General features: G+C 43.5%; 1 protein-coding gene across 2 annotated transcripts; it reads left to right on the forward strand.

Moving 5' to 3' along the window:
- The first annotated feature begins 1319 nt into the window (after positions 1–1319).
- colgalt2b (collagen beta(1-O)galactosyltransferase 2b) lies at positions 1320–25622 on the forward strand. Of its 2 annotated transcripts, none has more exons than XM_084922532.1 (12): positions 1320–1640; positions 14056–14166; positions 14290–14407; positions 15439–15573; positions 15662–15866; positions 17156–17275; positions 17606–17679; positions 18868–18974; positions 19270–19402; positions 20682–20809; positions 20947–21153; positions 24454–25622. In XM_084922532.1, the coding sequence occupies exons 1-12, from the start codon at positions 1405–1407 to the stop codon at positions 24725–24727; spliced, it is 1848 nt and encodes a 615-aa protein (XP_084778658.1). In that variant the 5' UTR covers positions 1320–1404; the 3' UTR covers positions 24728–25622. The 2 variants fall into 2 exon arrangements, with proteins under 2 accessions (XP_084778658.1, XP_084778659.1); XM_084922533.1 differs by lacking the exon at positions 1320–1640 and adding an exon at positions 10066–10494.
- Positions 25623–27377: the final 1755 nt, after the last annotated feature.

Consider the following 27377-nt stretch of genomic DNA (forward strand, 5'->3'; position numbering starts at 1 on the left):
GAGGACAAAAGAAGAAGTGTGAGGCCTGAAAATATCTACAGCAGTGTGAGAATATCTGAAAGTCGTGTCCTCAGGAAACAGAAAATCCAGGAAAGGCCTGAGAGATGATCTGGACCTTCAGCTCATCCATTTACTGCTCATTGAAACCTGGAAACAGGAAGGAAAGGTCTGAGAACTACTCAAGAACTGGTCTGAAAGTTGGTGGAAACAGGCCTGACAGACAGATGAATCCACATTTAAAAATTTTAGTTCAAACCATCATCAGTGCGAATGGAGAAAGTCAGGAGGGAGGTACAACAGTGAGTGTCTGCAGCCATCTGTACAACAGACCTCAGCATTACTGAAGCAGTGTGGGATCATTCTGACAGAGCACAGAGAAAAAGGCAAAAACATCCAAAGAAGAGCTTTAAATGTCCTTCAAGAAGACTGGAGAACTATTCCTGAAGACCCTCAGAGAGCTGATAGAGAGCTGCTCACACCAAACATCACTGCTGCGCACTTTCAAGGGCTGCCTTTGTCTCATATACTATATTTCCGTTTACGTTTAAATGTTTCAGTAAATCAATGCTTCTATTTCCCATTTTTCTAACAAATGATAAAAGAGTTTTGCACCGTGCTGTAAGAATTTCAGAGGGAAAAAAGTGCAGCACTCTGCGAAGTGCAGCACTCTGATGTCAGAGTTGATGACTTCATGGTCTCCAACTCTGCGGCATCCAGAAGGCTGTCAAGGCTCCAGGCGTGGAAAAGGAAAGAAACATTTAGGAAAACGTGCAGGAAGGAGGAGAAGTATAGCGAGCGGGGCTCACTTACCCCAGTTTACTGAATGGATATATAGCGCTTTTCTAGTCCCTAAGGACCCCAAAGCGCTTTACATCATCCACCCATTCATGATGGCAAGCTACGTTGTAGCCACAGCCACCCTGGGGCGCACTGACAGAGGCGAGGCTGCCGGACACTGGCGCCACCGGGCCCTCTGACCACCACCAGTAGGCAACGGGTGAAGTGTCTTGCCCAAGGACACAACGACCGGGGCTCGAACCGACAACCTTCCGATTATAAGGCGAACTCCCAACTCTGGAGCCACGATCGCCCCTAATAACTGATAGAGATGATTTAAGAATCATCATCATACTGTAAGCAGGCAATTTATTAGAATCCAAGGTGCTCCGTGAGACTCTGGATAATAATGATTATTATGAGTAAATTGAGAAGTTTGATGAGGGCTCCACGGCAGCAGCAGCCCTCAGGGATGTAGGAGGAGTAAGGAGGTGTGGAGACCTACACCCACCCACACCTTCCTTCCTCTCTCCCTCCCTCCCTCCCAGTGGCAGCGTGGCTGATCCTCGGCTCACTCCTCTCTCTCTGCCTCACTCTCTGGACTCGCGGCGGATTTTGGAAGCGACGATGCGAGCTGCCCGGACTGCGGGAGCCGGTGTGCTGTGGGCGCTGCTGTGCGCTCTGGTGCCCGGCGGGGTGTCGGAGCTGGTGACGGCGGTGCAGGAGCATGTGAAGCCCGAGTCCTCCCTGCTGAAGCCCAAGGTTATGATCGCCATCGTGGCTCGTAACGTGGCGCACAGCCTGCCATACTACCTGGGCTGCATCGAGAGGCTGGAGTACCCGAAAGAGCGCATAGCGATCTGGTGAGAGCCGCATTCACAGGCTGCAAACCCTGGTTTTATTTCGGGCAGTGGCCCGTAGATTCTCAGCGCACATCCAGGAGCTACATGATGCTGAGCATCTGTAACGAGAAGCAGCGGGTGTGCGCGTTAATTCTTGGAAACCTCCGAGACCTGTTGCAGAGTTTTATGATGTACTTAACTCGCGTGTCTGCCGGCATCCAAATTGCACACTGTGGGAGAAGATGAAAGGGCTGCTGTGCATGTTAGGTTTGACTTAACCCTTAATCACGGTTCCTTCTGTCTGATTCAGCACAAACCTGCGGAAACGGGGCTTTAAAGCAGCGGGGCTGCCGGGTATGAAGGGGCCTCACCCCAGGTGAGGTCCTGTGTTCCATTTGGTCTCATAGAGCTGACTGTGATAATGAAAAGCCATCAAAGAGGGACGCTGCAGGTGAAGGGGATAAAAGGAGACACTGAGCTGGTCTGACAGCAGGACGGGAAGTCATGCGTAAACTGTGTGTGTGTGTGTGTGTGTGTGTGTGTGTGTGTGTGTGTGTGTGTGTGTGTGCCCAGGATGTGGGTTCTGCGGGCTGATGGATCAAATCAAAGATGGGTGATTTCTGGCTTCCACAGGCTTAAATATCCAAGTGCAAAACATGTGAAATGGCAGATGGAAACAGCTCTGTGTTGAAGGTTTGCAATGTTGTTGGCATTGGTCTCCGGCTTTCGGTGTTTTCCTTTGTTTCCCAGCCTTCCCTTGCCGAATGTCTTGCTTTTCTTTGCAGAGGGTCTAATTGAAAGACCCTCAGGAGAATACACAGAGGCACTAGAGGGACTCACAAAGAGGAGGGAGGCTTCATTACACAGCAAAGTGCCAAAGTGCCTGAGATGCCATGGCTTTGTGAGTGGTTTAGGGCCCCATCGGCTACGACAGGCATCTCTGTACCCTGCAGTCAAAGTAGAAGCACAAAAAAGCTTTACGTTCTTGAAACATATCAGCACCTAACACACGTCTGTTTTAGGTGCAGCTGATTAAAATATTTCCACTAACATCTGTCCGGTGATGTAAGAGGATGTGAACAGTATACTTTGAGCAACACCTCCAGAACACTGAGTCTGTAATATGTGGTGCTGCCTTATTGTAATTTAAAGGAGGAGTAATTGGAAACAGTGAAACAGTTTTAATGTTTATAAAGTTCTTATTTTTCTAAGTTAACAAAAAGTGTCTGTGTGGTTAAGTCGGTCCGGAAAATGACATGTTTCACTGCAGCTCTGTGCTTCTCTGCTGTCATCATTACTGTTACCCATCGTGTAAGCCAAACCGCCCAATGAATGCCCAATTGTAGTTCAGTTATCCCTAAACACATAAATACGCGTCAGAGTGTTTTACAGCGTTTTTTACAAAACTCATTACTGCTATGCGACAGCTTCAAACCCAAACATCAGAGTGTCCGAAGCTCCTCAGATAGATGGGTGATGCAAACACTTTGAGAATAAAACAATAACACAAATTCCTTCTGATGACCTCAACATTACTGCATCTGAGCTGTTATTTTACATTATATGTTTGACTGTGGACTGCTTGGGCAAATAGAGACATGAGTTTGGAGTTCCCATAAGGTAAGAGCCAAAGACTCTGTGGTTTAATGTTGCACAGCCATCCCGGAGCGTAGCTGGTGTGCTTTACTACCATCCTCAGCTTGTCTATGGGCCAAGTGATAAAACCTAAAGGGAAAGTTTGTGGCTGTGAAGCTTCGCTTTTGTGATGGGGACACGGTGTTCCTCACTGTACTCGCTCTCGGAATCTTCATGCTTGAACACCACAGAGGACTGTTTTCTTTCTCCATACCCGTTTCATAAAATGCAGTCCAATAGGAACAGATCAGGAAAGGTGGTGAAGGATTCAGGTGATTTTTAGAGGGAGACACTGGAAAGACCAATGTTTTAAGTGAGAGTCCTCTCTAGTCTTCAGTAAAATAAGCTCACGGTACTTAAATTTAAAAAAAAAATCTAAAATTGTTTGTTCCTTAAATATTTTCCACTGGATCCACAGCTTTTTAATAACATAAAATATGATGTCAAATTGAGAAGCTTCTTTAGCTTTTAGAGTTTTGAATCCTTTGTCTTCAAGTATTTTTGACCGCTTTAAATCATCTGGGTAAGGTCACATAGCTATTTCTAATGCAAGATTTTCTCCTGACAGGGCTGTGGATGTTAGGATGACCATTTCATTTTATTCCAGTTTCTATGGCAATCTGATCATCCGCTCAGATCTTCACCACTCTCTACCAGTTTTGGGAAGGTCAGACAAAACTGCCCGCCTGTAAAAGTTTTCCCCCTACAAGCGGGCACAGGTCTCGCAGAGAAGTGGCAGCGGCTTGAAAAAAGCTCTCACACTGCTGCTAAAGAGTGAAAGAATGCAGGGAATTAGCAGGAGAGGGGGCAGCTGTGCAGAGAGAAGGTGGTCAACAATGGTAGCAGGTTAGTTAATCCACATTCCCACACTAGCTCCACCAAATCTGCTCTCCTCGATCCTCTTGTTGTTTTTCTCCTTTCGGGCACTGAAAGAGAAATGTGCCGATGTTTAGAAAGGCTAACAATAAGGTCAGAGAAACTGGATTTAAGCGTCAAACTCAGTGACTCATCAAGGGCGTTGCCATCTCTGTGATTTATAGGCACGGACATGATGGGAAACAATGACATTAGATTACTTGTATTTCTTCTGATGCTTCTTGTAACAGTAGGAGGAAACAAGGTTGAGTTGAGATTACTTCATGCTTTATCTTTGGCTAGGGCTGCCACAAACGATTATTTTGATAGTCGACTAGTCACCGATTATTTTTGCGATTAGTTGACTAATCATTTCAAGCATCCATTGGACGTAAAAGGTACAGTTTATTGCACCAGCATGCATCTGCTCTTATATAACTATCATTAGCTTACAGCTTTAAGTGTTTATCTAAAGTATAACGGGACACCGGAGTATATTCTCAAGCATCTCACACTTCTGATAATCAGTTGTCTTTTTGACATTTATTCAGGTGTGTAAAAACTATAACTTTAATCTCAGCCAAACCGATTTACTCAGGAACAAATAAAATACTAAAAAAGCCAAACAATAACATTTTTAAGTTATCTAAGTGACTTATATATGTTTAACCTGAATAGCGAAAGACGGCGGTGGGTTTGAAAACGATTTGCCGGGAGTCCGGTGTTCTCACGGGCTCTAGTGAGCCTTGCCCCCGGCTCGCTATCGAGCTAGTGGGTAACAGACGTCTCCGAAAACGTCGGAGCGCTTTTGAAAATATGTGGTGTCTTGATAAACTGAGCAGATATTTGAGGTTTACACAGCTACATTCTCGCCTGAAAATATGTTAAACGTTTATTTTGTGACCCAGAAAGAATAATAAGAGTAATATTAAAACTAACTAGCTGCCGCCATTGTTGGAAACTGAGCAGGGCCGCGCTATGAATTCTGGGACACAGCTTCTTCTTCTTCTTCGGGGTTTAACGGCAGCTGTCATCCTTCTTCATGCAGTGCTGCCATCTTCTGTTTCAGTCCGTTATTACACTCTTAAATCCTACTTCTTCCTGCGTCCTAAAGCTTCAAACGACGCGTCGACTATTAAATTAGTCGTTGACGATTTTGATAGTCGACGTAATCGTGACTAGTCGACTAATCGTGGCAGCCCTATCTTTGGCCAGTTAAAAGTTTTACGAGTTTCACCTTCAAAGGAGGCGATGGAGATTTCACCGTACACTGAACTGTGTTTATGTTTGAGGCACAATGCATGAAAAACCTCAAACTCAGCACAGCCTCCTATTAGTTTCCTGCTAATGCTGCTTTTCGCTGGCTGCCGGCTGTGTGTTGCCTGCAGGCTGTGTTCATCTGAAGCGCTTTCCCAGGTGCTCAGTTGGAGGTCGTGATGATTTGTGGACCCGAATATGGAACATAGAGCGCCAGCATCGCTGTCTTTTCCCAGGAGGACTCTCTTTTTCACTTTCATAATGTCATGTTGTTTATTATCCTGTAAAGCCACTTAACCCATATTTATGACCGTCACTGCACTTTATACTCAGACACAATGGGGAATGGTCCTTGTGGTATGTTTTTTATAGCGTTTAACATAATGAGCAGTTCTTGTCATTACATTTCATTGACAGAAATATTGTACAGCTGCAAAATAACAGGGAACACTAAAAAGCCAACCACAGCTATTATTTTATTTTTTCTAAATAATGAGATAATTGCAAGTCCTCATGCACCCAAAAGCCTCAGGCGCCATGAGTGTAAAAGTTTGCAATGTTTCACGGCTGTGTGAATACATCCTGAAGGCCTTGGTGAACAGTGTGCCGTGTACTCTGGAGATCCTGCCAGGTATGCCACGGTATCTTTGATCTATCATGTCATTATGACATCATGAAAAGATCCGACGTGCGTCACGTGACATAACGTGACATATGCAATCAGAGTTAGGTAGTAATAAATACACCTCCCTCTCTGGTTTATTCATTACATTCATTTATTAGTTATTATTCATCTCTGGCGATATCTTCCCCAGTGCAGCTTTTGTCCATTCTCCGTCCTCTCACCCCCAACAGGTCGCAGCAGAGGTTTCTTCCTGCTGAAAGCGTTTTCTTCCTTCCTTCTGTCGCCACGTGCCTGCTTATAGGCGTTGATTGTCAAAGTTCCTCTGTGTTATTGTTGGCTCAAACACACAAAATTCTCTTGCGAATGCAGTTCTTTGCATTCCCAGTGCAGAACTAGTTTTCTGTCATATTGTCCAGTAAAAGCTGAGTGTAGCTGTGATGCTGTGCAGGATTGTCAGTACATAGTTTCTTTCTTTTAGCCCTTTGCTCACCAGGCTTTTTATATTCCCTCTGACTGATACAGTGGAGGAAAGTGGAAAGAATAAAACGGGCTTAGACGTTTATCGGTTTTGGAGCGCGGAGCAGATTTGCCGTGCCAGGTGTGTTACCTCGGGGCTCATTCCTCTGTGGAATTGCACCAGTGAAGGAGAAATTGTTCTTGGTTTTGTTGGGACAGAGCAGGACTTTTCTGAAGAGCAGCTCTTCCAAGCGTATGGAATAAATTATGAGGACGGGATAAACTGTTGTGAGTTAGTACTGACAGCGTGGGCATTTGTGAATGATTAGAAAAGTGCTTTTTTATTTCCCAAGTTTTTTTACTAAGGAAAAATATGAGTGTGTCTAATGATCTCCTTAGTTCTGCTACAAGTATGACTGGATTTTCAAGCATGTGGACAGCATCTCTTCTCACATGAACCCTGTGTGTTTGATGTGGACATGTGTGTGTTCTGTTAGACACATAATGATTGTGTGTTCTACTCTGCTCCTTTGGCTCTGCCCCGGTTTTCCATTTACTTCCCCTTTATAACCACCAGGCCCACAGTGAGCCAGAAACAGTCCATGATCATCTCTTACCTCCCACTCATTATCACTTGGAAACTGCAGTCACATCCAGTCCATGGGAAACTTTAAATGTCTTCAAACATCTGCTCTGATTTTTTAAAAATAAATTCCAGAAACACAAGGTGACATTTTCCAGATAAGCAGCTGGTAATGACACAAACTCACTGGAGCAGATGAAACTCTTTTCTTCTCAGCTGCAGCACAGTTTGCTTTGCAAACGTGAAGTTATCCTAAACCGATTTGATCTGAGCACAAGATGCATGTTTAGTGTGGTCACATTTTTTCTTGCATCTTGAAAGCTTTCTGGAAACAGGGCTTTTATTTAACACCAGCCCATGAGGTGGTATTAGTAGAAGTTATTACAGTATGTGGCCCTCCGACTATTTTCCAAAAGCAGTAACTTCGAAGGTTAATCTTTGCCAGCCCTGCGCTCAGCCTCACCATCCAACTCTCTGTGAAGTTGAAAGGACGCAGCCGATATTTTACCCGATAACAGACCGGCCCCGTAGCAACAGGCTCTTCATGGGAATGTTTTCTCTCTAGCATCGACATATTTGTTCAATCTAGTGAAGTAAACAAAGATGATTTACTCTCCAATCCCTCAGCCTTTTCTTCACGCTCTCTTCCTCGCTCTCTCCCCCCCCCCTGGAGTGGAAATGATTGTTCCCGTGCTGGACTCCAGGCGGTGAATTCTTGCTTAGATGCCCCATGTGCTCCACAGCACCTCAGCAGCATGGTCAGACGTTGGCAGCACAACAGCAGTAGAATTTGCAAATACCTAAACACAATGGCAGCTTGGTATTGTCTATAGGATGAGGGAGGCCTGAGTATGAAATTAGATTAGTTGAAGTCGAGGGACATTCAGAGGGAGGCGAGGACGAATTAGTCGGGTAAAGAATTTAGAAAAACATTTTCATAACTAGTATGATATTCATTAGACTTAAGCGTCACTTTACTGACTTGTCTCCTGCCCCACTGTGTCATTTCCACTCTTTCCCTGACATCCTTCTGGTCCTCCATCTCTTCTTCCATCTCAACGTTTTGCTGATTTTCTCTCTCTCTGTCTTTCTGTTCATTTTAACCTCCAACTTTTCTTTTTACAGTATGAAAGTATTGATGTAATTCACCGGCCCAACGTACTTTACACGTTTACACATGTTAACTCTACATATCCGTAACATTAGAACACATATTTAGGGTTTTGGTGCCAAAAAAAAGCCAAAACTCACCTGAGATTAACTTGAAAAAACTGAGAACAGCTTCCTATGAACACTGAGATGGTGTCCTGTGAGTTTAAAAAATAGATTCAGGGAGACATACACAATCATACACAGTCATATCAACAGCATATAGAGCAGTATGTTGAGATAATTCTGTGAAACCGATCAGTTAAACTTTGTCTTATGAGTTTTTTAAATCATGAAAATGTAATACTAGAGCCTGGGATTGCCACTTTTTAGTGTATCATCTTGTTGTAGTATATTTGCTGGTTGCTGCCACTTTAAATGCATGTCTTTCTTCTAGCTGCTCCCTTGTTACAGCTCTTTCATGCATTCTTTTGAGTTATTCAGATTCAGAAGCTTCAGTCAGCAGCTCGATCCACAAGGATGACCAAAATAGGAAAGATGCACACGCAAGAACTGTATTAGTTTATAATATATGATTATTAATTACATGTAAACAGGATCTAAAAGCAAAATTATGTACTTCACTTTAAACCACTTTGAGATAATTATATAATTATAAGTTTATTGACTAAAATGTGAATGGATGTCTTTCTGTATATGTGGGCTCTGGCCTCTGTAACTGCCGTGGTAAGAAAACTTGTGTATCATATGTCACATGATCTCATGCGTAGAGGCAGATTGAATGACAGAATCCTTTGACCTTTACATGATATTAAAGCGAGAACCATATGAATTTAAAATCCTTCTTGTCGAGATCTCAGGTAGAGCGCTTTGCTCTCAGACTGCAGGCTTGTATGAGAGGGGCTCATTTCTTCTGTGCTTCAGTGCTGTCCTTCTCTAACATTTGATGACTATCTTTTTCGAGCCTTGAATATGAATGCCAGAAATTACACTACAGTGTGAGTCTGTTGGCCTTGGGTACTTTTGTTGACCCTGAAAGTCATGAGGAATTTCAGTCCAGACGTCTCAGCTCACCGCTCCCTACTCTTCTCTGTTCTTCCTCCATCTCTCTCTGCCCATCCACCCCCGCCTCTTTCCCCTTTGCCCCGCCGGGCCGTCAAGAAGCCGACAGCCACGTCAGCCTACGGACTGTATAGCAAAGTCAACCCAAAGAAGCACACCCTGTATCATAGTTATTATGTTTTAAAGGCATCAATGTTCACGCCTGTAAGAGGTACTCTTACTCCCTAATTAAATGCAGCACCCAGTCATTATTGGCAGTGATATTAGATAGTTTATTGAATAAACAGTCAGCTGATACTAGCCTCCTGGGCCTTTCAGAACTGTGTTTACCTCAATGGGCCAATCTCAGAGTCAAGCCTCTGTGCTTAAAGTCAGAATATCTGGCTCACCTTTCTGGCTTGGATAACCATAAGGAAGAGTGTGTGAAATGATGATGGTAATCATTTTTATGCAATGTTATTACAAAACATTGCCCAGAGTCTTTAAATTTTTGACTCCTATATGAACATTTTTTAAAAATGATTTGTTTTTGTCGCGCCTCACTCTGTTTGTCTCACGTGTAACACTGTGTGCACGCGCTACTTTGATTTGCTTTATTTTACACTAATCTCCTGCTCTTACACCAGCCCTGTGAAACATGAAATCTGGGGTTGGTATGAGGCGGGAATGCAGCACGTGATTGGTCCAATAGGGATTAAAGTTTAAAAGTCAGACTGCTGAAAAGCTCTTATGGAAGAACAAATATCTTCCATAAAGTGATAGAGAAGGAGTGATGGGATGTGTAGGTGAGGCTTCAGGAAGCATGTGCTATCCAGATGCTGAGCCTAACCCCAAAGCTGCAGGCAACAGAATAATGAGGCTGCAGCTTACCCTAACCTTAAAAAATGGTGATGAGGGGACAGTATCGGGCAGGAGAGGAAAATAAAAAGGGTATGGAATGATGAAGAAGGGGGATATAAATCCTAGATCCTAAATTGTTGCATTTACCCAGTTGTTGAATCGTGTTGCATCCTGTGCATCAACGCCTGCACATCCATTTTTATCTTACTTCCCATAGCTAGAGGGACAAAAAGCTGCAGAGGTTTAAGTATCATCTCAGCACAGCTGAAGGATTTGAAAGAAACTGCAGGGGCTCTTTGAGGTCTCGCTGATCCAGCCTAAAGGTAGAGGAAATCCACCAGAAAGGATGATAGTTGCCTTGTAATAAAGAATGAATGCAGTAAGATCGAATGAGTTGGAGCCCCGGCTGTTCCGCAAACGCGATGAGGAGCAGAAAATGAGGTCGACTCTGGGTAAGTGTGTTTTCTGTGTGCCTATACACAGAAGCCTCGGTCTGTTTGTTTCACATGTGCACATTGTGTGCACATGGTGCTTGGATTCATACATTGCTAAGTTTCTCATGTTCAGAAATCATAAGGAACACTAAGATGCAATGTTGGTAATGGAAAATCACAGTGTGCTCGGAGCTCTTAGTGCTCAGAGGGGCTGGGCTGCAGGAGCGGCAGCCAAACAGGATGTGTTTCAGGGGGAAAGAGTCAGAAAGCAAACTTAATTCTAAAGCAGCTGCGGATCATTCTCAATAGCTTAATTTGTATTTATGTACCCAGAGGGAAGCTGTGATGCTGCACACGGTTACTGTAAAAATACTATAAATGCTAATGTTTTATGTATCAGGACATTATAGAAATAATCTGGTCCTTAGCAGGTCTAACATTAGGAAAATACAACCTCAGATAAATAGAAACACTGTCTTTTTATTTATTCAAGAAGAACAGCCAAGCTGCAGAATCAGTGTGTGAAACACAGGCAGGTGCTGCTAATCAACTGCACTTCATTAACTGATCTTCAGTCAGTGTGAGCACCCAGCAGTGCCAACAAAACTAATGAGGAACAACATTATCAATGATCCTAATCATAAGGCCAGCGACCTGAGCTGAAGGTCAGATGATGAAGGTCAGAAAAAAAACCCTCAAGATTTCCATCTCAGAGTCCACAGTTTGGGTCATACTATGTAAAACTGCAAGTTTTCTGGAACAATGTTCTTTGGATAGATCCAAGTGGAGATGCAAATACCTCGTATCAACTGTAAAGCCGGTGGTGGAGGGCGTGAGTTTGTCTTGCAGCCACAGGACCTGTGCACCTTACAGGCATTGAGTGGACCATGAAATCCTCTGTATATATAGAGTCAAATGTGATGTCTGTCCCAAGCTGGGACCAAACTGGGTCATACAACTGGACAATGATTCCAAGCACAGCAGCAAATCTCCAGCAGAACAGATGAAAAAGAAAAGAATCAAGCTGCTGCAGTGGTCCAAAGTCCAGACCTCAAGCTGACCGTCAGAGAGCTGTGCATAAATTAATTCCCCAAAACTTCAATGAACTGAAGCAACTTTGTAAAGATGAGTGGGCCAAAATTCCTCCACAGTGATGAGAGAGACTGATAAAGTCACACAGAAAACAGTTTCTTTGAGTTCTTACAGCCAAAGTTCGTTCTACCAGCTACTGAATAAGTAACATATATACACGTATGTATAGTATACTTTTAGGCTTTAGCTGCAAATTCCTCTTAACAGAGGACAATTATTCTAAAATCAGTCATTCCCATATTTTCCAAACCATTTGTAAGAGGCTGCAGACTGTTTGCTGCTTATTTGAAGACACCCATCAACCTTCAGTTGGCCGGTTACCTGGACACAGCATCCTGCCAAAAAGAGCCTATAAAAATAAAATACAACTCTGCAGAGATTTAGATCCTTGCAGATTGAACAAAAGAATCATAAGTATTTTAATATGGTGTGGGCAAAACAAAGCCAGGACAATCTTTGGTTTGGAAGTGATTTTAATGAGCTCTGTGAGGTATTCACTAAAGTGCTCAGTCTTAACTGAAAACAGTTTAAAATGATTTTTTCAGCGTATGTTTACCAAACACAAAGCCACTTTTCTTCTCCTTTCACTTTCAGTCACTCGTTCCTCGCATCTCGCCCATCGTTCGTGTCCCATCCGTGCACGTGCTCGCTGTACGTTACTTCCCCGTTTCTCGTGCCGTGCATTGTTATTTTTGTCAAACCTCCGCCTGGAGCTGGATCTGTTCGTCAGAGCTGGCATGTGGGAACATATTCATGTCCTGGAGCAAAATGCTGTTTAGCAGATGAAAAAAATGTGTAATGTGTGGGCACATCTGCTTATTACCAGGTGTTTCAGTGTGTTCAGCAGCTATTCATCAAGAGCTTCTTTCTGCCTTTGTTGCTCTCTTGCTTAAAATTGTGCACCTGCTTTTACTTACGTTTGACTTTCGACGCACTCGGACAGACGGGTATATTTAAAATGTCCAAACACAGGCATGCTGCTGTAAAACACAGCTCTGAACATCCTCGTGGTCTGCCGCACACATCTACAAGTACTGACGTGCACACACCACACATGCTATTAGAGTTATTGATCATATAGCTTGTGGTTCTCTCCAGCTGTTCATGTCGGACGAAGAGTTTATTGGCCCGATTGAAGTTGACTTAAAGCCCAAACATAAGCTCGTCCTGATGGTCGGACTAACCTCCGTGTACAATGCAAGACTGCACATCTGTTTTCTTCACGGATGTAATTTATTTACATGTAATTATATGAAGATAATGAGCATGTAAGCAACTGTTTATTGTACAGAGAGCAGGTGTGTGTGTGGGTGTGGGTGTGTGTGTGTGTGTGTGTGTGTGTTTGGGCGTGTTGGTGTTTCTGTCTCTGTTCATCCAGACTAAAACTGGGTGTGATTTTGGAGACAGTACAGTAGGGAATATTACAGCAAGCAGTGGAAAACTCCATCTGTGTGTGTTTGTACACACACATTCAAATGGCTTCTGCTTCCAGATCTGTTGACCTCTCCTCCTTAAGTGACATTTTAAAAGTAAAGTGAGTTTGTGGCAGGTGAAGTTTATTTTTCTGCTGCCCCAAAAAGTGAAGTGATAGCAAAAACTACAACGAGGGCATGTTTATGGTCTTAACTTCTCTCGCACAGATTTATATATCCACACAAGCTCCCGCTCACACATACAGTAGTCACACTGTCTCCTCTGAGTCAGCTGTTAGCTCAAGTGGAAATCTTTGCAAAGAAAGAGTGCAAACCACAGGGGTGACACCACGATGCTTACAGGTATTTCTGCTGTTTTTCGGGGTCTAAATCTGTTTATGTATTCATATGAGATCATATCATAAACAGTTATTCTTTAAGGTATATCTTTGGACATGTTTTAGGGTTAGGGTGAGGCTTGACAGGAGTAATTGCATGTTATTGCTCCAATAACATTGAATCAACATTCACAATTTAATGAAGCTAAATACAGTTGTAGCTGCAGTTATTCCTGCTTTTTTAAGTCTTTGTGCCCAAAGTTGGAGTGGTTTAATGGTTCTCTTTGTCAGCGCTCATAATTGTTCAAAACCTAGCAGTCAGGCTTAAAGCAGGGTTATGGTAGGCTTGCAGTAACACTTCCCTGCACGGTGACTCGTGAGACGTCGCCTGTTCTCCAGCACTGCAGTTAATTAGGCAGCAAAGAGGCTCTGCAACACTGAAACTGCCTGCTGTAACAACGGACAGTACTTAGGAAGAAACTCTCTTCCCTGGACATGGAAGAGAGTACCTACCTCTTCCTTGTTACATCAAGCTGACCACAGTCTGCAGTTCTGAGCGTTGTGTTCGACTCTTCTTCACTTCCTCTTGTTTCTGCACAGTGAAAACAGTCCTGGCGTGGTGTGCTCAGGAGAAGTGTTCAGCAGATGCGTGTGAACAAGCTGTGCTGTTGTTTCTCCAGTTGAACTTGTGGCTGTTCATTGAATGGAGTCCTGTGTTGTCTGCGTTGGTCATTTAGGGCAGCGACAGACCATAATGTGGACAACACCACCGCCATGTTAAGAGAATGGCTGAAGAGAGCTCAGCACGTCTACCACTACGTGGAGTGGAGACCGATGGAGGAGCCAAGGTAAATCCACGAGAATCACTCATCAGACCCGTTTAGACCAAGTCTAGTTCCTCCTCTCTTCATCAGTCATTTGTGCCCATTGATGGGATAGTGGACACTGAAAAAGTGTGTTTTTTCTCTCAGGTCCTACACAGACGAATGGGGCCCTAAACACTGGCCTCCTTCCAGATTCAACCATGTAATGAAGCTAAGACAGGCTGCTCTGAAGGCCGTCCGGGAACGATGGGCTGACTACATCCTGGTAACCTCTTTAGTTTAAATTTAAATGTGCAGTAGGTATTTACCCTGAAGCTCTTTCCCCAGAATCTAGAAGCAGAGCCAGTATCCTGCTGAGTGCTTACAGCCATATTAAACCTCAGAACAAAATCAAATCAGCCAATGACATTTGCACCAGTGGATCATTCTGGTGGCTGGTTGTGTGCTGCTTTGATCCTTAAAGGCAGGGGTGTCAAACATAAGGCCCGTGAACCAGAATCAGCCCGGCAAGGACTCCAATCCGACCTGCTTGATAGCTTTTTTAGGATGTGAAAGAGGGCTCAAATTTAGGACTGATTTTTAATGGGGGTTTACAGCTTTACCGATAAAGGCGTTGTGTAGCTCATTTATGTGCACCAAAGTAAATAAGTAAAACAAAAGAAATGTCCATTTTTCACGATCAACTGTAGAAATGTCATTTTTTTGTTCTACAATGGTTCCGGAGAAAAAAGAAAGACATTTTCTGTGTATCAGCACAAACTTTTATTCACACACACATTAATTTCTTGCATTCTAAGCCCAAAGAGTCGTGCTAACAGAGGCCTTTTGTTCACTACAGGCAGCTTTTCTTTATCATGTAGAAAACCTGAGACGATATTTAAACATATCTCAGGGATTCAGTCTGTAGTTTAACTTCTTTTCTCTGACAGAAACTTAATAACAAAGTGTGCCGTATGTGTAAAGCAGACGCCAAACAGCTAACGTTTATGTGATTTGTGTGTTTGAAGTGATATTATGTTTAGCTTTGTTTGAGCAGTGAGAGCGTTAAATCATTTTTAGATGTGTACACAATGGTGTATAATTACTTTTTATATTTAAATGGTTTGTTTTGTCTGATGTACAATGTAAAATATATCAGTTAAAGCTTTTTACATTTTGATGGTTAATTAATTTTTGAGTGCTGTTTTTTTGAAGAAGCTGTGACTGTGTTCAAGCTAACGTCTGCGTATATGAAATCTCTGTAATTTCATGTTTCGTATTCTTTGTTTGTGATTGCTCTCGCCTGCTCCTCTTCAGTTTGTGGACAGCGACAACCTGCTGACTAATCCTCGCGTGCTGAACCTGATGATGGCTGAGAACTTGACCTTGGTGGCTCCCATGTTAGAATCGCGCTCTCTTTACTCTAACTTCTGGTGTGGCATGACTCCACAGGTACAGTTAAATTCAACCCTCCGTCCATCCACTAATCCGGATTTATTAATCAGCCTGCCGTTTTTTTAAACTCCGTCCTTCATGTCAGGGTTACTACAAGCGAACCCCAGACTACCAGCCAATCAGGGAGTGGAAGCGGCTCGGCTGCTTCCCCGTTCCCATGGTGCACAGCACCTTCCTATTGGACCTGCGTCGTGAATCCAGCAGGGACCTGGCTTTCTACCCCCCTCACCCAGACTACAGCTGGGCATTTGATGACATCATGGTTTTTGCCTTCTCGGCACGTCAAGCAGGTCAGTTTGAATCTCCCTGCTCGCAGCAGACCACAAAAGGAGAGAAATGCCTTATGGCAGCTCCACCGTGTTGAACTCTGAGCTATCTATGACTTCATTCATGCACCTGCAGTTTTTTGCAAACTTTTTTATTGTGCAGATGTTTACTGTTGTATAACACAGTGCGTTTCATTGGTTTCATGCACATGTGTCAAATTAAGGTAAATGAGCAAGAGAGTAAGATAAATGGATCCATGTGTCTTCTTTGTTGAACATGGGGGAGGTTTGTAAGTGTGTGCAACCAAATCAGTGTTTGTGGATTTGCATAATCCGATATGGAACAAATGCGACTGTTAGGACTGATCTTCTGGAAGAAGGAAAAGCACTAACAGATGCAAACCCGAAGACACAGAAAGAAACAAAGACGTCTTCTTCAAATTTGTTTCAGCATGTATAGCTGTGCATTTAGGTGCCTGCAGTTGTGCATTATTTCACTGCACGTGTTAGACCGGAGTCATTCACAAATGTAATAAAATCTCAAACGTTCTGCAACATGAAGCATGTTTGGGCATAAACAAGGCACAATCATCAGCTCATACACCGATAAGACCGATTATGTCCACCTGCCTAATACAGTGGTGGAGAATAGAGATGTTGCCCGTCGAAGCATGGACTCCAGTCGACCCGTGAAGCTGTGCTGTGGTATCTGCACAAGCATGTTAGCAGCAGATCCTCTCAGTCCTGTTAGCTGTGAGCTGGAGCCTCCGTGGATCCTTGTCTGTCCAGAACGTTCCACAGATAATCGACTGGGCTGCAACTGGGGAATTTGGAGGCGGAGTCAGCATCTCAAACTTTTCTGATACCTTTCTATCAGCATGAACTGTTTCTGCAGTTTGAGCAACAGCAGCTCGTCTGCCGGGTCGGCCCACACGGACCGGCCTTCGCTCCCCACGTGCTTCAGTGAGCCTTGGCCGCCCATGACCCTGTTGCTGGGTCGCCACTCTTCCTTCCCTGGACCTTTTAATAGATACTGACGGCTGCTGAGATAATCAGTGTTATTCACTTCATCTGTCAGTGGTAATAATGTCCTGCCCGATCAGTGTATTTATATGATTTCAAGCCTGTGCAGCCTCTTGCTCTCATTCAGGTTGTGATTGGGAAGAGTTTCTGTTTGGTTTCAGAGATTATTTACTGTGTGCACGTGAGAGGAGGGGCGAGGGCCCCAAGTAGTCTAATTTGGGTCAAGAGGTTATGTTTACATCCCTGTGTGTGTGTGTGTGTGTGTGTGTGTGTGTGCGTGTGTGTCTTAGGTGTGCAGATGTATGTGTGTAACAGAGAGCACTATGGCTTCCTGCCCGTCCCTCTCAAGGCACAGCAAAATGTTGAAGATGAAAGCGAGAGTTTCATACACACCATCACAGAGGCTCTGAGTGAGTACAAACACACTCTATTACACACTTATTGTGACTGCTATCTGTCATTCCTTGATTACTCCGCCTCTCAGCCTGGCTTCTTCTCTTTCTTGACCGCCATGACCCTCCATGATTGCGATCTTGCTGCCCTCCCTGCTCTGTTTATCCATGCCACCCCCATTTCTTCTTGTTTTCTTTCCCTTTGACTTCTGTTACTACTCCTCCCTCTGCTGAGCTTTCATATAAACCTAATCAAATGAACCATCACAATCAAGAGGAAGTTCAGGCTTTTACTAATCCTGTTTATCCTGTTATAACCCTTCACCTTCCTCCTCTCTGTGTCAACAGTTGACCACGATATCGAGCCCTCCGAGTATTTGTACTCTCCACCATCCCCCCAGAGCAGGATGGGCTTTGATGAAGTGAGTTAAAAAATGCTTGTGCCCAGAATGCTGACTTAGAGTAATCTGATTACATGTAAATTAAGAGCAAAATGTTATATATAATGTACATTAGTAGGGTTGGGTATCGTCACTGATTTCTAGAATCGATTCAATTCCGATTCACAAGGTCCCGAATTGATTCGATCCACGATTCGATTCAATTCGATTCGATTTGAATCTGGGAAATTTTGACAGTCAGAAATATTATAATTCAGATCAGTACATTTACATATTTTTGTATCTATAAAAAGGAAGCTGACACACGCAAGACTTTATCAAAGGTGTAAGCGTCACAGCAGATGCCTTTGTGTCAAAGTAGCTGAAGACAAAACACAGAAAAACATAAAGGTGGTTTTCTTTTCGGAAGTATGTAAAACGAAAAAAAAAAAACAGCGACCGAGAGCGCTGTAAACAACGGTAAACAAGCAAGCGAATAATGCAGAAAACAGATTTTTAGACAAGAAACTGTTCTTGAAGAGAGAGAGAGCTGTGCATGAAGTGTGATTTTATCCTGGTGGAAGAAAAATAGCAAAAGTCAGAGTGAATTCATGACGATGTTTATGTGAAGCGCAGTTTGGTTCTTCTTTTGCTGCTGGTTCAGTCAATATTGTTCGGAGAGAGATCAAACTAACAGCTTTAGAATCAGCGCAAAAAGGGCGTAAACACAAAGCGCGGACCCGCCGACAGATCAGAATCAGCCAGCTGTCGGCTTTCAGCCCCGACCGTGTCCGTGCCATCGGGTGAGAAAGGCGACATCTCACTGATTCTGATCCGCGGGTCCGCGCTGTGTGTTTACGTCTTCGTGTACCTGCTCTCATTTACTGTCTTAGCTGTTTGGTGGTTGTTGAAATTTTGAGGTTTCACCTGAGATTCTGGCATTTCGGGCAAAATAAATTTATATTAAAAAATCGATTCAGGATTTTAATGAATCGATTTCACGTTATCCAAGCCAGAATCGATTTTAATCTATAAATCGATTATAAAAACCCACCCCTATACATTAGTTTATACTGTCACATTTTAATGATTAAATCCTTCATGTTTATGGTTAAAAATCATTTTTCTGTGAGTGCTGGCTCTGCCCAGAGGAACAAGAGTGCAACCAAAACTGTCTCTTTGCACTTTCACAGTTTTTTCTTATGTCTCTTATTTTCTTTGCTTGCTTAGATTTTCTTGATCAACCTCAAGCGCCGACTGGACAGAAGCACCAGGATGTTGAAAACAATGGCCGCACTGGGGCTTCACTCCACGCTGATAGACGCAGTGGACGGGAAGTACGTTCCAGACAAACACGCATCCATGAATCCGATGATGATTAAATCCAAGACATACATTCTTTAATTTAGTCACAAAAGCGTGTTTTTATGCTACAGATACTTTGCTTTTGTAGAAATACACTTGACTGGTTTTTCCTCCTCTGCTTATTTTAATCCACAAATGAGAATGTTCTAGTCCCTTTTCCTGTGTTTATTTGCACGGCAGTTTTTACTGATGACTAACAAAGCAGTGAGTGTAAACTGTAGATATATGATGTTTTTCATCGTTTTTTCAATCTGTTCCCTCTCTCAGGGCTTTGAATACATCCCAGCTGCAGAGGTTGGGAATAGAGATGTTGCCAGGCTATAAGGACCCGTACTCTGGTCGGGTACTGACCAGAGGGGAGATCGGCTGCTTCCTCAGCCATCACTCTATATGGACACAGGTGAGGCCAGGGAGAGCAAAAGCACTAAATCAGATAAAGACACTTTTTAAAGTGTTCAAACTTAAAAGCATCGATTCCACTTGCTAAAGTTTTGTTTTACTGGATACTTTATTCCTTCGGAGTAGCTGGTGTCTGACACCCTGATATTAAAATTAATATAATGATTTATTAATTAACAGAAAAAACTTTGAGATCATTTGATATATATTTATATTATATTATATAGATTATATTTGTAGTTGGATGCTGTCACTGCTGCTTAAAGTGGTGTTTCAAGTAAGATAACTCTTTATTGTCATTGCGCAGTCATTTCTATTACAATAGTACAATGAAACTGGAAAGTGCTGAATCCTCTAGTGTACTTGATTTTTCACAAGGCTCTATGTAGACCTGTGAAATCTCTTTTTCTCATGACTGAGTGGCTTTGATTAAATAAGTAACACTATGAAAAGGAGGTGCTTTGTAAGTTTGAGAAGAGCTCACAGAGGGAGCAGGAAACATAGGGAGCTATTGGTTGATGTACAGAGACTGGTGCCTGACTTCATGACCTACATGAACAGATCAAGTCAAATCAAGTGCCTTTATTGTCATTTCAACAATGTGCAGTGATACAGTATACAGGTGAAGTGAGACTACGTTCCTCCAAGACCTTGGTGCTACATATAACAGACAATCAACACAGGACTACATAAAGTGCAAGTGTGAACAAATTGCAAAAATGCAGACACAAGACAGTGCAAGACCAGACAGAACAAAATGATACGGAAACAAGACAGTGCACTAGTTATGTGCAAAAGACTGAGCATTGTGCAGAAGTAAACACGAACACCACTTGTGTTGGTGTCTATGTGGCTCAGAAGTCGCAATGAAAAGCACAAAAACTGCACAATTTTGGTCCAGAGTGGCCATTGCCGTGTCGCCACCCCCCAATTGAAATCTTAGAGCATGTGGCATTCCCAGGCGGTCTCCCACCCAAATACTAACCAGAACTGACACCGCTTAGCTTCCAAGATCAGACACGTTCAGGTGTGCTCAGGGTGGTATGGCTGTAAGCTGTTAATCTCACTCATGACTGTCCAAAGAAGAGGCAGACAGACACAGCATAGTTGATTGCTACAGTAAAACGAGGAAAAACCAACACTGAGTTAAGGTGACTCAGCTTTTCGGTTTTAAAAAAACAGTCACCGCAGAAAACGATGGCCAAAAATCAATCTAAGGAGAGCAGCACTCGTGGCACGCTTTCATTTTAACCCCAGTGTTTGTGTTTTGTCACCGTCAGGTGGTGGAGCGTGACCTCCAGAAGGTTCTTGTTTTAGAGGATGACGTGAGGTTTGAGCCCAGGTTTAAGCGACGGCTGCAGGCCATAATGGATGACACAGACAACACCCAGCTGGACTGGGACCTGATGTGAGATCACCTGCTTGACATTAGTTATATTCAGATCAGAAATCTTCTGGTTTTTCATTATTTTTATGAATGCGTGTCATTCGAGCACATTTAAATGAATCCTGGTTAAAGCTGCATTTGTCTTGGTCTGTTTTCAGCTACGTGGGCCGTAAACGCATGCAGGTGCAGCAGCCGGAGCGGTCAGTGGAGGGTGTAAACAACCTAGTCGAGGCTGACTACTCCTACTGGACGCTCGGCTACGCACTGTCACACCGAGGGGCCAGAAAGCTGCTGGCTGCTCAGCCTTTGCCTAAGATGCTCCCTGTTGACGAGTTCCTGCCCATCATGTTCAACAAACACCCCAAGTCTGTCTTTACGACCCTGCTCTTTAATTTTAAATTACAGCGATTACGTGAAATGTGCTTAATCTGATACACTGTAAATAACATGGATGGGATGCAGAGGAAGAGGGTTTTATTTAAGGACTGCACAACGGTACAGGACACAACGCCTCTGTGTGATACTCAGACAAAGACCCTTTAGACGGTCTGGTTTCTGAACAGACGGACAAATATTTACTGAGGACCACAAATAGATGATCGCAGGTGCACTGCACTCTTACCTAAGAGTAGATCAGGTGATCCACGTGGAGAGGATGACATAGCCAAGGCTAAATTTAAAAGTGTATGGACTTTTGGCATGTGTGGATCCAGTTTATGCATAAAAAGTCATACTCAAAGGGCAATGAAGCAGCACAGAAATAAAGCAGTTTCTATGCAGTAATTATCTATACATAGACATAGACACGGACACGCGTGCGCATGTCTCTGTTGTGATTTTTAGACTGCATGGCAGTGTGCAGATTTCTAGTTTGTGCTCTGGTGGTGAACCACAACATTTGTCTGTTATGTTCTTTGTAATGTCTCTGCCTCCATCATTTTTCACTTTCTCTTGTCCCGTTTTCTTTGCTTTTCTCGCCAGCACCAGCTCATTCCCCCTCTCTGTGCTCCTCGCCCACAGGGCTGGGATTGTTCTGGGGGTTCACTGGGTACGGTGCCTTACACGAGACACAATGCCGGCTTTTCTCTTTCGTTTTTTTTTTTTCCTTGGGAATTCCTGCTCAGCCCCCCCACATTATTTTAGCGTAGCACCTTCATTGCCACACTGTGGCGTCCACTCTTCTTGGCTCTCCTTTTTTTCACCATTCTTTGCACGTTCTCCTTAGCGCTTTACTACATTCTCCTCTGCAAAATTTACTTCTTTGTACACCTCCTGCGTCCCTGTGTCACCCTCGTCTCCACCCCCTTCCTCCTCTCTCTTTGAGGAATGTAGACCAGCACGGCTTTTCCTGCTGGTTGTGGAAAGAGGGACAGGATTCCCATTGATAGAGTTCCCAGTGTGGGGGTGTGCATAAGATGAACACTGTGCAAGTGTGTGTGTTACTATATAAATATACGGCGATGTGTGTCCAGCGTGGAGTGTATAGATTACTACACAAATACACTGTGTGTATTCAACAGTGAGAGAGTTTGTGAGGGAAATGTGGAAAAGTGTGCGGGGGAAAAAGTGCCATGTGTTGTACGATACTAGCGCGTAAACAGCAGGGGTTATCAGCTCCATTTTTCGTGTGGGATTTTGTTGTCTTCCATCCCCGTCTTTGCTCACAAATACACAAAAACAGGAGAAAGAGGAATATCTGACAGTGAAGCCAGAGTGAAAGACCTCATTGTGTGGAAGAGGCAGCAGGTCAGCTCCTTTCAGCACTACAGGGAGTGCAGAATTATTAGGCAAGTTGTATTTTTGAGGAATAATTTTATTATTGAACAACAACCATGTTCTCAATGAACCCAAAAAACTCATTAATATCAAAGCTGAATGTTTTTGGAAGTAGTTTTTAGTTTGTTTTTAGTTTTAGCTATTTTAGGGGGATATCTGTGTGTGCAGGTGACTATTACTGTGCATAATTATTAGGCAACTTAACAAAAAACAAATATATACCCATTTCAATTATTTATTTTCACCAGTGAAACCAATATAACATCTCCACATTCACAAATATACATTTCTGACATTCAAAAACAAAACAAAAACAAATCAGCGACCAATATAGCCACCTTTCTTTGCAAGGACACTCAAAAGCCTGCCATCCATGGATTCTGTCAGTGTTTTGATCTGTTCACCATCAACATTGCGTGCAGCAGCAACCACAGCCTCCCAGACACTGTTCAGAGAGTTCACTGTTTTCCCTCCTTGTAAATCTCACATTTGATGATGGACCACAGGTTCTCAATGGGGTTCAGATCAGGTGAACAAGGAGGCCATGTCATTAGTTTTTCTTCTTTTATACCCTTTCTTGCCAGCCACGCTGTGGAGTACTTGGACGCGTGTGATGGAGCATTGTCCTGCATGAAAATCGTGTTTTTCTTGAAGGATGCAGACTTCTTCCTGTACCACTGCTTGAAGAAGGTGTCTTCCAGAAACTGGCAGTAGGACTGGGAGTTGAGCTTGACTCCATCCTCAACCCGAAAAGGCCCCACAAGCTCATCTTTGATGATACCAGCCCAAACCAGTACTCCACCTCCACCTTGCTGGCGTCTGAGTCGGACTGGAGCTCTCTGCCCTTTACCAATCCAGCCACGGGCCCATCCATCTGGCCCATCAAGACTCACTCTCATTTCATCAGTCCATAAAACCTTAGAAAAATCAGTCTTGAGATATTTCTTGGCCCAGTCTTGACGTTTCAGCTTGTGTGTCTTGTTCGGTGGTGGTCGTCTTTCAGCCTTTCTTACCTTGGCCATGTCTCTGAGTATTGCACACCTTGTGCTTTTGCGCACTCCAGTGATGCTGCAGCTCTGAAATATGGCCAAACTGGTGGCAAGTGGCATCTTGGCAGCTGCACGCTTGACTTTTCTCAGTTCATGGGCAGTTATTTTGTGCCTTGGTTTTTCCACACGCTTCTTGCGACCCTGTTGACTATTTTGAATGAAACGCTTGATTGTTCGATGATCACGCTTCAGAAGCTTTGCAATTTTGAGACTGCTGCATCCCTCTGCAAGATATCTCACTATTTTTGACTTTTCTGAGCCTGTCAAGTCCTTCTTTTGACCCATTTTGCCAAAGGAAAGGAAGTTGCCTAATAATTATGCACACCTGATATAGGGTGTTGATGTCATTAGACCACACCCCTTCTCATTACAGAGATGCACATCACCTAATATGCTTAATTGGTAGTAGGCTTTCGAGCCTATACAGCTTGGAGTAAGACAACATGCATGAAGAGGATGATGTGGACAAAATACTCATTTGCCTAATAATTCTGCACTCCCTGTAATAAAGGTGTAGGGTTTCACCATCCTTGTGGAGTGTTAACGGGCTTTTAACATGTGATTAGAACTGCCTGGTCTGTTTCATGTAAGTGAGATTTTGAAAAAGATAAACACACCACAAACCAAATATATTCACTTTTACTGTGCTAAGTGCTTTATTTAAATATTAAGAGGTGTGGCACAATATTTCTATCCATATAGCGTCTCCTCTGACTTCATGTACAAAGAATATGGGTTCTTGTCTGCAGCCAAAGTAAAACAAACTTGCTGTTCTCATCATGAAGTTTGTTTCAACGTTGTCTCTTACGCCCCTCCTCTTCCTCTCCTCTATATTCTCAGCGTTGAGTACATGTCTCACTTTGGGCCCCGAGACCTGAAGGCCTTCTCCGTGGAGCCGCTGCTCATCTATCCCACACACTACACCGGAGAGCCGGGGTACATCAGCGACACCGAGACCTCCACCATTTGGGACGATGATGCCGTGGCGACAGACTGGGACCGGCAGCACGCCCGCAAAACGGCCCAGCAGGGTCGCATCCGGCCCGTGGCGCAAAACAGCGTGACGGGAGACTCGCCGCCTCCTGCGGCCCGAGCGTCGCGTGATGAACTGTAATACGGAGACTCGAAGAGAAAGACTCGTGTTTAGAAAAAACACACAGTGAATGCCATGCGTACACACACTGAAAAGACAGTACAAGCAGACACTCTGTGCATGCATAGCACAGGTGTCCAAACGGATAAAGGCAGTATTGAGCTGTCAGCCTTGTCTGCTACCTGAGGAGGCACAGAGGACGCACAGAGGAAGAGGATGGGATGAAGAAACTGGGACGAGGGCCAGCAGGCGTTTGACAAAAGCTTTATTTATTTCCCACTTGCCTCCTCTCAGCATGTGGAGACCGTTGGGCCTGAAAAAAATCCAAGCGACACATGGAAGACAGCTAGCATCATTTGCAGGATGTGGGAAAAAAAAAATCACAATTTAAATTTATATTTTATTTAAAGAAAACAGATGTGTTTTAGTGGAAGAATAAAAGAAACTAAAAGCTTTCCTAAAACAACTCTGTAAGCTTTAAGCGTGAGAAACTGCCCATCAGCATCCCTTTGGTGTTATTGCGTGTGCGTGTGGACATATGCACGTGTTTATAGAGCTGAACATGTGTGGGAGGAGGGAGGCTGATGCATCGTACCCAAGAGTGTCACTGCTTCAAATGATGTCAGAAGCACACAACGTCAATAAAAGTCCTTTTCTCGCCACGCGGGGGGGTAACAGACCCAAAGTCTCTGCTGTGCAGCAGGCTGGACCTGCTGGTTAGGAATTCAGAGCGCCAGTCTCACACTACATAACGCCTGAACGATGCGTGATATGCCGTTTCAGCCAGTTCAGACACATGCTTTTGCAATTATGTGTGCTAAATATTTTGGAAAAACTGGCTTATCAAAAGTTTTCATGTCCACATGGTCTTTGTTCAGTTGTGCTGCTGGGCTGAACTAATAAAACTTCTTCTCTATTTCTGCGTTTTCATTGACTCTGCAGGATAAATTGATACAGATGTTATCAGTCTTCTTACAGAAATTAGTGTGTGTGTGTGTGTGTGTGTGTGAGAGAGAGAGTGAGTGTGTTATTCCTGTGGGACTAACAGAGCTTCCACTAAGTAATGCATATTATCGTGTATTCGGTTGAACAGCAAACATAAACGTTGCTGCTTTGTTCCCATGATCTTCTGCTGTCTCCTCCAGTGGAAGTCGAGCCTTTTGCTCCTCATGGGATCACACAAATTGTGGTGAAGCCTGCACACAGCTCCAACTTCCCAGTAATTTTAAAGGTTAGAATGGTGACCATGTGCAGGACTACACTGTCCTCCACTATTTGTCTTTCACCTCAGTGGCTGAGTGAAATTCAGCTCCAAACTTTATAGTTTCTGCAAATGCAAGATCTGACAGAGAAAAGGGTGGAAGGGGAAATGGGCAAGCAGGGTGGGGGTGGCGGAGTTTTTATGGGATCTTGTTAGATAGAGAGTAAGAAATGGAAAGAGCCTGTAATTGATTATTGAGCACAAAGCTCTCCTCCCGTCTTAGCTCATGCTTTTGCTCTCATTGCACCAAGACTTTAAAATGATCTGAGCGACCTCAGACATCCGTCAGCTTGAATTATGTTTAAGTCTAACCTGAAGATGCACCTCTGTCCTCTCATTTTCTGTGCAGTTGGTGTTTTTCTGTGTTGTATGCAGTGTGGGAGCCTGATTCTGTCTTTACTGTAAAACACCATATACATACACATGTATATATGTTGGTTTACTTGTTTCTACTATATTAATCCTGGTTCATGCAGCGCTAACCAGACCTTACCTAATACAGCTTCTTATTCCATAATCCATTTCAGTTTATCTCAGGTGCCCCCCCCTCTTTTCTTTTCCTTTAGAAGAGAGATTGTGCTGCTCTCTGGTGGCCACGTGTGAAACAGCAATTGAATGCTACGTGTTGCTTAATGAGGACTGTCACGTGGACATAACATAACCACATATGCTAAGATCCAGATCATGATCAAATCGACAATGTAAGACATAAATAAAATATTTTACACCACAATTTGCTAAAACACATACAAATATTGAGTTGGAGCCCTCTCTCGTGTGCTGTGTATATTTCCAAACTGCATCATTTGAGAACACAGAAATTTGGGGCCTGGTCTACCACATGTGATGTTAGCATGCGTTTAGCTGGATGATGCAAAAATGAAACATAGCAGAAGAGCTGCAAGTGGACAGCTCTGCTCATAACTCCTGTGTTGACAGGGAAGCAGTAATTTTATGGAGGGATTCTGCATTGAGGTAAGAGATTTTAGTTTTTACTATATTTTTTGGCTCAGATTTTATATCCAGTCAACATAACTCAGCTCTTTATTACCTGAAAAATTGAGCAGGTGCTGCAGCAGGTTTGTAGCAGGGCCCTTAGACATTAAATATTGTCACATACAGCACCTTGCACTTTATTAATAATGCAGTAGACCCAAAAGCCTGCTTGTCCTGCAGTGTGTTACACATGTCTGTGTTTGTGTGGAAGCTCACATATGCATGCATGCTTTTCTGCAAAATGTGAACGTTTGTGTGTTAGTGTAAGTATGTGTGCTGTGAGTAGACTAGAGGGGACAGTAGCAGCAGAGCAGCTTTACTTTACCAGAACAGAGTCTGCAGCATTCATCAGTCCCAGTCGCCTCCTTCTGTGATTGCTCCTTCATCTCTTATTTAAAAGTTGATTGACTCTTA

The sequence above is a fragment of the Perissodus microlepis genome, chromosome 23 (assembly GCF_051167445.1).
Source record: "Perissodus microlepis isolate ML-2025 ecotype Zambia chromosome 23, ASM5116744v1, whole genome shotgun sequence".
NCBI lineage: Eukaryota > Metazoa > Chordata > Actinopteri > Cichliformes > Cichlidae > Perissodus > Perissodus microlepis.

What these genes read in the sequence shown, in the direction of transcription:
- colgalt2b (XM_084922532.1), top strand. Translation starts at nt 1,405, where the DNA reads ATGCGAGCTGCCCGGACTGCGGGAGCCGGTGTGCTGTGGGCGCTGCTG. An exon ending in AGACCGATGGAGGAGCCAAG is followed by an intron (nt 14,167 to 14,289) that starts GTAAATCCACGA and finishes TTTTTCTCTCAG; the next exon opens with GTCCTACACAGACGAATGGG. An exon ending in CTTCTCGGCACGTCAAGCAG is followed by an intron (nt 15,867 to 17,155) that starts GTCAGTTTGAAT and finishes TGTGTGTCTTAG; the next exon opens with GTGTGCAGATGTATGTGTGT.